The sequence below is a fragment of the Triticum aestivum genome, chromosome 3A (genome assembly GCF_018294505.1).
Source record: "Triticum aestivum cultivar Chinese Spring chromosome 3A, IWGSC CS RefSeq v2.1, whole genome shotgun sequence".
NCBI lineage: Eukaryota > Viridiplantae > Streptophyta > Magnoliopsida > Poales > Poaceae > Triticum > Triticum aestivum.
The window spans coordinates 599,795,580-599,809,221 of record NC_057800.1 but is presented as its reverse complement, the minus strand read 5'-3'; the positions used below and the strand labels follow the sequence as shown (position 1 = coordinate 599,809,221).

At 48.3% G+C, this 13,642-nt stretch overlaps 1 protein-coding gene across 1 annotated transcript in view; it reads left to right on the top strand.

The window, feature by feature from the left end:
• The window catches only part of LOC123057026 (probable phytol kinase 2, chloroplastic), a 13,575-nt gene extending 12,050 nt beyond the window's left edge, over positions 1–1,525 (top strand). Inside the window, exons 6-7 of the mRNA XM_044480202.1 lie at positions 1,263–1,283; positions 1,348–1,525. Of these exons, the coding sequence (XP_044336137.1) occupies positions 1,263–1,283; positions 1,348–1,525 (199 nt within the window). The remainder of the gene's footprint in view (positions 1–1,262; positions 1,284–1,347) is intronic.
• Positions 1,526–13,642: the final 12,117 nt, after the last annotated feature.

Below are 13,642 nucleotides of genomic sequence, written 5' to 3'. Positions count from 1 at the left end.
TGAATACATTGATCAAGGTGGGCTAAAATCTCAGATACTTACAAAGCATCAACTTTACATGAGGGAGGGATGGGGGGGGGGACCGAACACATCACGAAGGCAATGGCGAGAGCGCACGCACCCATCCCCCGGTTGCGATCGACGAGCATCAGGCAGCCGATCACGCCAGAGGACCGTCTCCTCCCTACAGCAGCAGAGCAGGCGGGCAAGAGACGGCGGCAGGCGTTGAAAAACGACCGCGTTCCCGTGTTTCCAAAGCTGCCAGCAGCACAGCATGGCGAACTCAACCTCCGACTCGACGCCCAACGCCACCGCAGCTGCAAGTGCGCCGAGCTTGCACACCGTAACACCGTCGACAACGACCTGGACATGTCTCCAGAACGCCATCGCGAATGGGCAGGAGAAGAGCATGTGGTCAGCAGTTTCTAGAGCTGCAGAGCAGAGTGGACAGCAGGCATCTTCTGCATCGACAACGCGTTTCCGGAGTAGGACGTCCCTTGTGTGGATGCGTCGTTGCACCAGCAGCCAGCAAAAAAACTTTACCCGCGACGGAGCACGCGCCTCCCAGATCATGGGGGCGAAGCCAGCGGCCACCCCGCCAAACCGCAGGAGTCTGTATGCGGAGCTGGATGACAGGGCGCCTTTGGTGCAGCGGCGTGAAGAAGCCTCCTCTCATCTCCCCTGGCCCGCGCTGGCAACGTGGCCAGGAGCGCAGCGACCACCGTAAGTTCGCGCTCGCCCACCCTTGTCAGCCGAGGCACCAGGCAGCGAGCGAGGCCGCGTGCGCACACCTGCCCGACTGTCGCCTCCGCGTCCAAGGCGTGGGAGAAGAGGGCTGGGTACGCCACCGCGACAGGCCCGCAGGGCAGCCAGCTATCCCACCAGAAAGAACATGTGCTCCCCTCCCCGACGTTGACCACGGAGATGGCGCGGTAGAGCGGGAGCAATTTCATGATCGCGGCCCGGTGCTCACCAAGGGCCAGCTCGCCGCGAGCAAGGAGGGAGAGCCCACCAGCCCCGCCCCATATCCAGGCCGCCCACCTAGAGTCTGGGGTCGTGTGTAGGCGATGAAGCATCTTCAGCAGCAGACACAAGTTTTGCGTTGCCAGGTCACGGACTCCCGGCCCGCCTTCGCTCTTCGCCCGGCACACCCGCTCCCACGCAACAAGGCATTGGGCACCCGAGGCCCGTTCAACGACGTTCCAAAGAAAGGCACGGCGGAGCCTGTCTAGCGCACGCACCACGGCTGGCGGCAGCAGCAACGGTTTCTTGGCTTCGGTTGGGTAATTACTTAATGAGACCATGCTTTCACATACTTTGCTTAATCTTCATTCTCATATTGTTCAGGTGCATGCATTATTTTCACACTTTTGGTTTCATTGAGGAAAGTTGGCACATGACGTTCGGCTTCCTTGTGGTCTCCATAGCCGCGGCACTTGTAGAGTCACACCCCATCAGCACTGAACTGGATGACAATTTAACTGTACCTCTCCCGTCATTCCTGGTTGGTAGCCTCATTTTATGATGTGCAGCGCCAAAGGAAGAATGATGTGATGTTTCTTTCCATCATGTGACAAGATTATTGACAAGTATGTGAGATAAAAGGGAGCAACTATTTGACCATTTCTCGGTGATGCAACCCAACACAAATTTTTGCATTTATGTGATGCCGTGGTGAGAGGGGAAGGGGGGGTTGTAACACCCACGATGCGGCTATATCTCCCACGTGTCGGGGCACGACTTAGAAGCATATTCGCATGGTGGGTCTATCGCAAGAGGGGTAATCTTTACACATCTCATGTATTGAATAAAAAAGGGATAGAGAGTTGGCTTACAATCGCCACTTCACACAATACATGAATATATCATACAACATCCAGAGTACAATCAAGGTCCGACTATGGAACCAAAATAAAGAAGAAAACGCCAAATGCTAGATCCTTGATCGTCCCGACTGGGCTCCACTACTGATCAACTGGAAACGAAACAACACAACAAACACGATCTTCATCGGGCTCCCACTTGAGCTTGGTTGCGCCATCTGCGCTGGTATCATCGGCACCTGCAACTGTTTGGAAGTATCTGTGAGCCATGAGGACTCAGCAATCTCACACCCGTGAGATCAAGACTATTTAAGCTTATGGGTTGGAAAGAGTAGTGAGGTGGAGCTGCAGCAAGCACTAGCATATATGGTGGCTAACTTACGCAAATGAGAGCGAGAAGAGAAGCAAAGCACAGTCGTGAACTAGAAGTGATCAAGAAGTGATCCTGAAACTACTTACGTTCAAGCATAACACAAGAACCGTGTTCACTTCCCGGACTCCGCCGGAAAGAGACCATCACGGCTACACACGCGGTTGATGCATTTTAATTAAGTTAAGTTTCAAGTTTTTTACAACCGGACATTAACAAATTCACATCTGCCCATAACCGCGGGCACGACTTTTGAAAGTTTAAACCCTGCAGGGGTGTCCCAACTTAGCCCATCACAAGCTCTCACGGTCAACGAAGAATATTTCTTCTCCCAGGAAGACCCGATCAGACTCGGAATCCCGGTTACAAGACATTTTGACAATGGTAAAACAAGACCAGCAAAGCCGCCCGAATATGCCGACAAATCCCGATAGGAGCTGCACATATCTCGTTCACAGGGCACACCGGATGAGCCAGACGTCGGGTTGGCATAGACCCTGGTTGTCAGGGGGCGCCGGACATCGCTCAGGTTGGACCAACACTTAGAGAAGCACTGGCCGGGGGGGTTAAAATAAAGATGACCCCCGGGCTCCGGAAATCCAAGGGAAAAAAGGCTAGGTGAGGCAAATGTAAAACCAAGGTTGGGCCTTGATGGAGGAGTTTTATTCAAAGCGAACTGTCAAGGGGTTCCCATAACACCCCAACCGTGTAAGGAACGCAAAATCAAGAAACATAACACCGGTATGACGGAAACTAGGGCGGCAAGAGTGGAACAAAACACCAGGCATAAGGCCGAGCCTTCCACCCTTTACCAAGTATATAGGTGCATTAAAGTAAACAAGATATAATAATGATATCCCAACAATAACCATGTTCCAACATGGAACAAACTCCATCTTCACCTGCAACTAGCAACGCTATAAGAGGGGCTGAGCAAAAGCGGTAACATAGCCAAACAAAGGTTTGCTAGGAAAGGTGGGTTAGAGGCTTGACATGGCAATATGGGAGGCATGATATAACAAGTGGTAGGTATCGCGGCATAGAAAAAGAGCGAGCAACTGGCAAGCAAAGATAGAAGTGATTTCGAGAGTATGGTCATCTTGCCTGAAATCCCGCAAGGAAGAAGAACGAGTCCATGAAGAAGACAAACAGACGAAGTCGAACGAATCCTCACAACTCCGGTACGGAACCAAAGCTAACGAGGGAAGCAACCCGGAAAGAAGCAAGCAACATAGTAAACGACCAACACATAAGCATGGCATGATGCGCAAACAAGTATGATGCATGTCCGGTTAAATGAAACATGGCATGGCAAAATGCACAAACAATCCTACAAATTAAGTGGAGCTCAATATGCAACGAGTTGCATATTGACAGAACACCACAACAATTATTTAGTTCTCTCCCGTATAAGTACTCAACAAATTAAATGTTGTTAAACATGGCAAGAGGTGAAGCATAAGAAAACTACCTAGTCTAGGCAAGTTTAAATGAGGCCGGGACAAGAAACAACAAGTCCGGAAACTCCTCATGTGCATATTTTTAGGTTTGGTACTGTTCTGCCCTAAAACAAATTTTAAAGTTGTTAAGCAAAGCAAGTACACCATGTTAAACTAGGCATTTTTCTACCCCGTTTACATATAAAGTTTATTAAATTTGGAGCTACGGTTATTTAGTTATGAATTAAATCATTTTAACATGGCATAGGGGCAAATTTAAACAAACAACAATTTAAGCATTTCAAACATGCATGAAAGTTGGATATTGTGAAACTAGATGAAATTCTAGTCATATTTCATATATAAAGTTTTTACATGTGATGCATAGTTTGCAAGATATTAAATGTATGAACACGAGGGTCTTTTCTGTAAAACTAACATCTCTGGATAAATAGGAAAAACCTCCATAACTGAAAAAAAACGTAATGGGCCGAATCCGCTAGCCCACCAGAGGAAAAAAGGCGCTGGGGAGTGGCCTCACATTGGGCCTTGAGGCCTTGGAGAGGAGGCCCTGGTGGGGCGCTGGAGAAGCTGGGCCGGCTCGAGCCGCGGCCCACGCACGCACGACGCAGGCGGGTCGAGCGGTTTCTCTGCTCGAACCCGAGAAGAGCCATGGTGGCGGCGGTGGCTTGCAGTGCTCGCCGGCATGAAGGAGGCGGCAGGGTGACGCGGAGGAGGCCGGGGACGCGGGAATGGGTAGATCCGGCGATGGGGATCCCGGATCCGCGACGAGGACCACCGGTTCCAGGCGGGGCCAGGCGGAACGGGGCTGGCAGCGAGCTCGGATCCATGGCAGGGCGAGGCACCTGCGCGGGAATCAAAGAGCGAGGTGAGAGAGAGGGAGGACGAAGGGAAGAAGGTGGAGGCGCGAGGGATCTGGCCTGGGGTGGAGGTGGTCACCGGCGGGCGGCGCGACAAGGCTCGCCGGCGGGAGGCGAAGGCGGCGGTGGCGCTCTGGAGCAGCGAGGCGCAGGAGGGAGGCGGTAGCGCGTGTGGGCTTCGGAGCCCAGATCGGGGCCCGGGCGGGCCTGGCGGCGCGGGACGGTGGGAGCCGGGCAGGGAGGCCACGTGGCGCGCCTTGGATGGCTAGGAGCGGTGGCTGCGGCGATGCAGGCCAATGGGGGCTCGCCAAGCGACGATGGCGAGGTGGCGGCACGGGATGAGGCCAAGTGGCGGCAACGGAGCGGCTATGCACGGAAAACGAGGCAGAGGTGGGAGGCTAGAGGTAGGGGAAGGCTAGGCTGCCAGATTTGGAAGGGGAGGTGGTTTAAATAGGAAGGTTTAGGGTTGGGGGATTTTGGAGCGTTTTGGAGCACCCGATCGCAATCCGACAGTTCTGTTCGAGAGGAGGGGTTTAGCTGGGTTAGGTGGGCTGTGGAGAGTGGGTTGGGCTGAGAGGAGAGAGACGGAAATGCAACCCGGCAACCGTTTCTGGAGACCGGAAACGTCCGACGATAGACCGACTATATTGCCGCTATAGTTATTCGTTGGGGCGTCAAACGGACCCCGAACGCGATGAAACTTGGTAGGCAGCCTACTGACAACATAAAAACACCGCATGCCAACTTTCATCCCATTCCGAGAATGTTTTCCGGCCACTTATAAAATAATATTTCGGACATGCCACGGGTGCGTGCAAGTGTGACTGGGCTCAGAACGGACAAGGGAAAGAACGGGGAGACCCAGACGGATGCAAGTTTTGAAAACATGATGATGCTAATGTGCATGATGACATGATGAAATGCAACACGCAAGCAAAAGACATGGCAACGTCGGCGAATAACTGGAAGACACCTGGCGCAACGGTCTCGGGGCGTCACAACACTCCACCACTACAAGAGGATCTCATCCCGAGATCTAGAATGGCACCGGAGAGAAGCGGAAGAGGAAGAGAGGAGGTAAAACTAAGTTGCTTCTTTGATAAATGAGTGAGACCAAAAAACTTTGCAAGGTTGAACAAATTTAAAGAAAGAATACAACGAAGATGAACAAAGTTGAAAATACTCCGTTAGAAAAGAGGAACAAGGAACCTTGCGAGAACCATGTAGGTTGAAAGACAAAAGAAAAGGGTTGCAATGTACAAGAAGTACAAGCAAGCACTTCGGTAGAAACGAGATGCACAAGGAATGATAAGGATCAAATACGACAACACTCCGGTTGGAAATGGAAGGAAAAGAATATGAACTTGACAAGATGAGAGTATGCTTGATGAAATCAACAACACACTGCCTCCGGAACTATTGAAAGAATGGCACAAGTGGTAAGAAAGATTTCAGACAGCACTCCGGTTGAGAAGCGAGGTAGAACTTGAGAATATGAGAGAACTTGAATGAAGTACCCGACACTCTGGTTGAATGGATAGACAAAGGAAAGAGCATGATCTTGGCAAAACGAGATGATAGGACGAAGAGAGCAACATCACCATGCCTCCAGAACAAATGAATGGAAAACTAGATGGTTGGAAAGAAAAGAACAGAGGAGAAGAAAGACAACTCTCGCAAATAAAATTGAAAGAGCATGCTTATGAAGAAAAGGTTGAACGGAGTTGTTGGATTATCAACAACGAAAGCATAAGCTTGATGTGGGCTAATGGAAAACATCTCAAGAACTTGAGGTGAAATCCTGCCACAAAACGGAAAACAATTGCTTGCTTTAGATCGACGAGGAGATGAAAAACTTCTTCCGCCGAGAGGATAGGAGAAAACTTGGATCATCGATAAGCACCACAATAGCAACATTCCTTAGGGAAGGCTTTAGGTGAAACATGACACAAGATAACTCCAATGAAGAGATTGGTGGATTACAAATATCTCAATCTTGACAACATGGGAATCATGAAACACAAACTCAAATTGTCAAGAGTGACATAACACCACCTCAAAAGATAAGATAGGAAGAACTGCACTTAGAAATGCAAGATGAAGAATGTTTGAACTCCTCAAAACAAGACATGTCTTGAACACCATGTTTATTTGAGAGTATAGCTTGGCGGAACTTAACTTCGAGAGAAATCTTGAGGTCAATTGAAGAATGAAAGGAATCCTTGACGAACCACCATGTTGAGCCTCCATGAAGAACTCCGGTAATAAAAGAATGACAGAAAGAAATAGAAGTTGAAAACACATGGTGAAACCTTGCAATGATTAGATGGATCTTCATGACGAGATAATTGAGAGAGCTTGGAACTCCGGTAACAAAAGAAAGATGAAACAATTGAAACCGAGAATTGACTCATCGTGAACAAACTCTGGAAGAATGAATCCATCATTAGGATGAAGCAAGAATAAGAATTATGTTATGCGTATCCTTCACCAATTAAATTGATGACAAGCAACGGATTTGGCATACTACTTATTCTCGTAGAAAGGATTAAGAGAGATATTGCGCAAACTTGGGAAGGTCTTCAACGAACCAACGGTAGGATTGAAACAACGAATAAATTGATATGATAACAAAGGAAAAGAAATCTTAAATGAACCACCGTAAGAATTGAAAAATGAACGAAGTAAAGAGATGAATCACCGGTAAGAATTAGCAAATGAATGAAGATACATGAGAGAGTTTAGATATAAGAGAACGAAGAGATCATGAACTAATTAGAGGATATTTGATCGATGCAACGGTAAAATTAGAAGAGTCGGGAAAGATCCTAGGAAAAGACCTGTGGGTTAGGGCCCACTCAAAAGATACATCGTTGAATGATTACTTGAAAAGAGAGATTGCACCGGTTGAATTAAGTTGCTTGAATGAGACAACAACCTCGATATAGCTTAAACGAATTAGCAAAGGAAACGCAAATCTTCTGAGATATCTTCAGCACTTCGGAACAAATGAATAGCGAGGGGTGAATAAATAAGAGAGTCTTCGGTAAGAACTTCCAACATGGAAAGCATGTGAACCAATGAAAATGATATGATCAACACCGAAAGCTTGATTTGAATCCAGCGGAGAGGAAAAGAGAACGAAGAATGATGAACTTGAGACTCCGTTAGTATCTTCCTGAGAATCACCGGATAAGAACATTGACGGAAAAGAATGGAGAAGATTCACATCCATGAAATGGATATTTGATTAAGAAATCCGAGTCCTTGAAGAAAAAGGGATGGGAGGGCGGGAAAACAAAGGCAACTTGGGGACAGATGAAATGAACAATATTGAGAAAACCGAGAGGTGATCTTGCGGATGTTGAAATGATCAGATCCACTTGAAGAGAAACACGCCGATTGAAAATGATTGACATGACAATCTCGATTATCATGAAGGATTAGTACTCCCATAGAAATATGAGAACACCATTTAGAAAAAGGTATGGATTCAACACTTGACTTCGAAGCAACTCGAATACCACAATCAAAACAAAAAACAAAAGGATTGGCTTGCAGAATAAGCCGGAACAAACATATGATAGAGATTTCGTCCGAAGTTTTCGTGGTAAGGCCCACATGGGCTCGATCGTACAGCACCATCATGTACAAGGCAGTGCACATGGCATACGAAGCGTCCCCGAGTCAGCATAGCCAAGGACTCTTTAAGACACAACAAGACCACTGTAAAACCAACCGTGGATGGGCGGACCACTAGACGTCGAACCCCAATCTCATATCATGCATCTGTCGGAAAGATATCCTAGGAGCTACTTGAATTCCCACTTATAAAATTCCGAAACTATCTGGTTATGCAATCAGGTGTTGGGGATACATGAGAAGCATAATATCTCACCCAAAACTAGCAAATCCTACATCCAGCTGTATCCATCCTTCAACACATAACCAAGAAACTTTCGAAAATCATTTACCTCAACCTTCGAAAAGCATCCGTTATACGAGTTATGGAAATACTCCCGAACTCCCGCCCAAGTACTGGGTGGCGTCGAGGTTATCTCACCAACAACTGCATAAAAGAGATTTTTGATGTTGGCGAACTCAGGTATTCCAGAACTGCAATGATAAAATTGTGATGGCAACACCTCGGAGCTCAACTCCCCGAGACACTGCCACAACCCCTAAATGTCAGGAGGCACCAAGAACAATGTTCTCGTCACAAAACCATCAGAACTCGTGTGATCCTAAATTTTTTTAGTGAAATTTGAGAAGAGAAGGGTCAAAACTCTACGCCAGGAGGCCTCACCAGAGCGACAAAGGGACTGAGGAGTAAAAAGAATCCTACTCTCCGATATATATAATCCTAAGACTCAAAAACATTTTGTTCTAGACTCAACAACGTCAGCGATTCGATCAAGCAGGGGGCTCCTAAGTCGGGGATGGCTCTGATTACCAACTTGTAACACCCACGATGCGGCTATATCTCCCACGTGTCGGGGCACGACTTAGAGGCATAGCCGCATGGTGGGTCTGTCGCAAGAGGGGTAATCTTTACACATCCCATGTACTGAATAAGAAAGGGATAGAGAGTTGGCTTACAATCGCCACTTCACACAATACATGAATATATCATACAACATCCAGAGTACAATCAAGGTCCGACTACAGAACCAAAATAAAGAAGAAAACCCCAAATGCTAGATCCCCGATCGTCCTGACTGGGCTCCACTACTGATCAACTGGAAACGAAACAACACAATGAACACGATCTTCATCGGGCTCCCACTTGAGCTCGGTTGCGTCATCTGCGCTGGTATCATCGACACCTGCAACTGTTTGGAAGTATCTGTGAGCCACGAGGACTCAGCAATCTCACACCCGCGAGATCAAGACTATTTAAGCTTATGGGTAGGAAAAGTTAGTGAGGTGGAGCTGCAGCAAGCACTGGCATATATGGTGGCTAACTTACGCAAATGAGAGCGAGAAGAGAAGCAAAGCACGGTCGTGAACTAGAAGTGATCAAGAAGTGATCCTGAAACTACTTACGTTCAAGCATAACACAAGAACCGTGTTCACTTCTCGGACTCCGCCGGAAAGATACCATCACGGCTACACATGCAGTTGATGCATTTTAATTAAGTTAAGTTTCAAGTTTTCTACAACCGGACATTAACAAATTCCCATCTGCCCATAACCGCGGGCACGGCTTTCGAAAGTTCAAACCCTACAGGGGTGTCCCAACTTAGCCCATCACAAGCTCTCACAGTCAACGAAGGATATTCCTTATCCCAGGAAGACTCGATCAGACTCGGAATCCTGGTTACAAGACATTTCGACAATGGTAAAACAAAACCAGCAAAGCCGCCCGAATGTGCCGACAAATCCTGATAGGAGCTGCACATATCTCGTTCTCAGGGCACACCAGATGAGCCAGACGTCGGGTTGGCATAGACCCTGGTTGCCCAGGGGCGCCGGACATCACTCAGGTTGGACCAACACTTAGAGAAGTACTGGCCCGGGGGGTTAAAATAAATATGACCCTCGGGCTCCGGAAACCCAAGGGAAAAAAGGCTAGGTGAGGCAAATGTAAAACCAAGGTTGGGCCTTGCTGGAGGAGTTTTATTCAAAGCAAACTGTCAAGGGGTACCCATAACACCCAACCGCGTAAGGAACGCAAAATCAAGGAACATAACACCGGTATGACGGAAACTAGGGCGGCAAGAGTGGAACAAAACACCGGGCATAAGGCCGAGCCTTCCACCCTTTACCAAGTATATATGTGCATTAAAGTAAACAAGATATAATAATGATACCCCAACAAAAACCATGTTCCAACATGGAACAAACTCCATCTTCACCTGCAACTAGCAACGCTATAAGAGGGGTTGAGCAAAAGCGGTAACATAGCCAAACAACGGTTTGCTAGGAAAGGTGGGTTAGAGGCTTGACATGGCAATATGAGAGGCATGATATAGCAAGTGGTAGGTATCGCGGCATAGCAAAAGAGCGAGCAACTGGCAAGCAAAGATAGAAGTGATTTCGAGGGTATGGTCATCTTGCCTGAAATCCCGCAAGGAAGAAGAACGAGTCCATGAAGAAGACAAACGGATGAAGTCGAACGAATCCTCACAACTCCGGTACGGAACCAAAGCTAACGAGGGAAGCAACCCGGAAAGAAGCAAGCAACATAGTAAACAACCAACACATAAGCATGGCATGATGCGCAAACAAGTATGATGCATGTCCGATTAAATGAAACATGGCATGGCAAAATGCACAAACAATCCTACAAATTAAGTGGAGCTCAATATGCAACGAGCTACATATTGACGGAACACCACAACAATTATTTAGTTCTCTCCCGTATAAGTACTCAATAAAATTAAATGTTGTTAAACATGGCAAGAGGTGAAGCATAAGAAAACTACCTAATCTAGGCAAGTTTAAATGAGGCCGGGACAACAAACAACAAGTCCGGAAACTCCTCATGTGCATATTTTTAGGTTTGGTACTATTCTGCCCTAACCAAATTTTAGAGTTGTTAAACATGCAAAGCAAGGACATCATGTTAAACTAGGCATTTTTCTACCCCATTTACATATAAAGTTTATTAAATTTGGAGCTACGGTTATTTAGTTATGAATTAAATCATTTTAACATGGCATAGGGGCAAATTTAAACAAACGGCAATTTAAACATTTCAAACATGCATGAAAGTTGGATATTGTGAAACTAGATGAAATTCTAGTCATATTTCATATATAAAGTTTTTACATGTGATGCATAGTTTGTGAGATATTAAATGTATGAACACGAGGGTCTTTTCTGTAAAACTAACATCTCTGGATAAATAGGAAAAACCTCCATAACTGAAAAAAAAACGTAATGGGCCAAATCCGCTAGCCCACCAGAGGAAAAAAGGCGCTGGGGAGTGGCCTCACATTGGGCCTTGAGGCCTTGGAGAGGAGGCCCTAGTGGGGCGCTGGAGAAGCTGGGCTGGCTCGAGCCGCGACCCACGCACGCACGACGCGGGCGGGTCGAGCGGTTGCTCTGCTCGAACTCGAGCAGAGCCATGGTGGTGGCGGCGGCTTGCAGTGCTCGCCGGCGTGAAGGAGGCGGCAGGGTGACGCGGAGGAGGCCGGGGACGCGGGAATGGGTAGATCCAGCGATGGGGATCCCGGATCCGCGACGAGAACCACCGGTTCCAGGCGGGGCGAGGCGGAACGGGGCTGGCGGCAAGATCGGATCCATGGCAGGGTGAGGCACCTACGCGGGGATCAGAGAGCGAGGTGAGAGAGAGGGAGGATAAAGGGAAGAAGGTGGAGGCGCGGGGGATCTGGCTTGGGGTGGAGGTTGTCGCCGGCGGGAGGCGAAGGCGGCGGTGGCGCTCTGGAGCAGTGAGGCGCAGGAGGGAGGCGGTAGCGCGCGTGGGCTTCGGAGCCCAGATTGGGGCCCGGGCGGGCCTGGCGCGGGCCTGGCGGCGCGGGACGGTGGGAGTCGGGCAGGGAGGCCATGGCGCGCCTTGGATGGCTAGGAGCGGTGGCTGCCGCGACGCAGGCCAATGGGGGCTCGCCAAGTGGCGACGGCGAGGTGGCGGCGCGGGAGGAGGCCAAGTGGCAGCGGCGGAGCTACTATGCACGGAAAACGAGGCAGAGGTGGGAGGCTAGAGGTAGGGGAAGGCTAGGCTGCTAGATTTGGAAGGGGAGGTCGTTTAAATAGGCAGGTTTAGGGTTGGGGGGATTTTGGAGTGTTTCGGAGGACGATCGCAATCCGATGGTTCTGTTCGAGAGGAGGGGTTTAGCTGGGTTAGGTGGGCCGTGGAGAGTGAGTTGGGCTGAGAGGTGAGAGACGGAAATGCAGCCCGGCAACCATATCCGGAGACCGGAAATGTCCGACGATAGACCGATTATATTGCCGCTATAGTTATCCGTTGGGGCGTCAAACGGACCCCGAACGCGATGAAACTTGGCAGGCGGCCTACTGACAACATAAAAACACCGCATGCCAACTTTCATCCCATTCCGAGAACATTTTCCGGCCACTCATAAAATAATATTTCGGACGTGTCACGGGCGCGTGCAAGTGTTATTGGGCTCAGAACGGACAACGGAAAGAACGAGGAGACCCAGACGGATGCAAGTTTTGAAAACATGATGATGCAAATGCGCATGATGACATGATGAAATGCAACACGCAAGCAAAAGACATGGTAACATCAGCGAATAACTGGAAAACACATGGCGCAACGGTCTCAGAGCGTCACAGGGGTAGCATCAGTCGATAATCCGCGTGTTGCTGCCTTTCTCAAACTATGTGCAGGTTGCTTTAACCATTTATCGGTGAGGCAACCCAACGTTGCTACCTCAGTGCCCCAGCTGTCGATATATCCTCGTGAGCTAGGCCAGTTTTTGTTGCCTTATGAGTGGTGGTGGAGCTTCATGGGGGCCAATCTGGGCCATGAGCGCCCCCTCCCCCCCCCCCACACACACAGCTCATAAGATTTTTTTTATATACTCTAGTACTAGGCCTATTTATCCACTAAAAATCATCCAAAATGTAGTTAAACCGGTCGATAAGGGGAGAGTTTTCTTAGAGCGGAGAAACAACCAAAATCAGCAAAATTATATGAATTTCAGTAATTTTAATAGACATTAAAATATTTAGGCTATTACGGGGTTAGTGCTAAAATAACGATGGGCACAAGCAAAGTTTACATGACTAGCTTGCTAGACGGTTAACACAAGCTGAAGTTCTTTGAAAGAGAGATATGATGACGACCTAGCCATCTCGGTTCTAGTTTCAAGGAATGTTTGGAATGGACGTAAAATTTGTACGGCCATCGGTATGTAGCTCAAACTTGAACTAAATATCGACGGGCACATCCAAACGAGGACTTAGATGTTTCATGCCGGGAGACCCTGTGCATGACTAGCTGACTAGACAGTCAACATGGTAAAAAGACGAGAAAATTGATGACGTGGCAGAAAACTGGAGTCAAAGCAGATCGACTCGTGCGAGGGTTGCATTGCGAACTGCTTTTACGGTTTTGGGATGCAATATGAACCAAAGAAAAGTTTTGTGTCACAAAAGACAAATAAAAGTTAAGGGTTGCAAAATCAACCCTAAGAC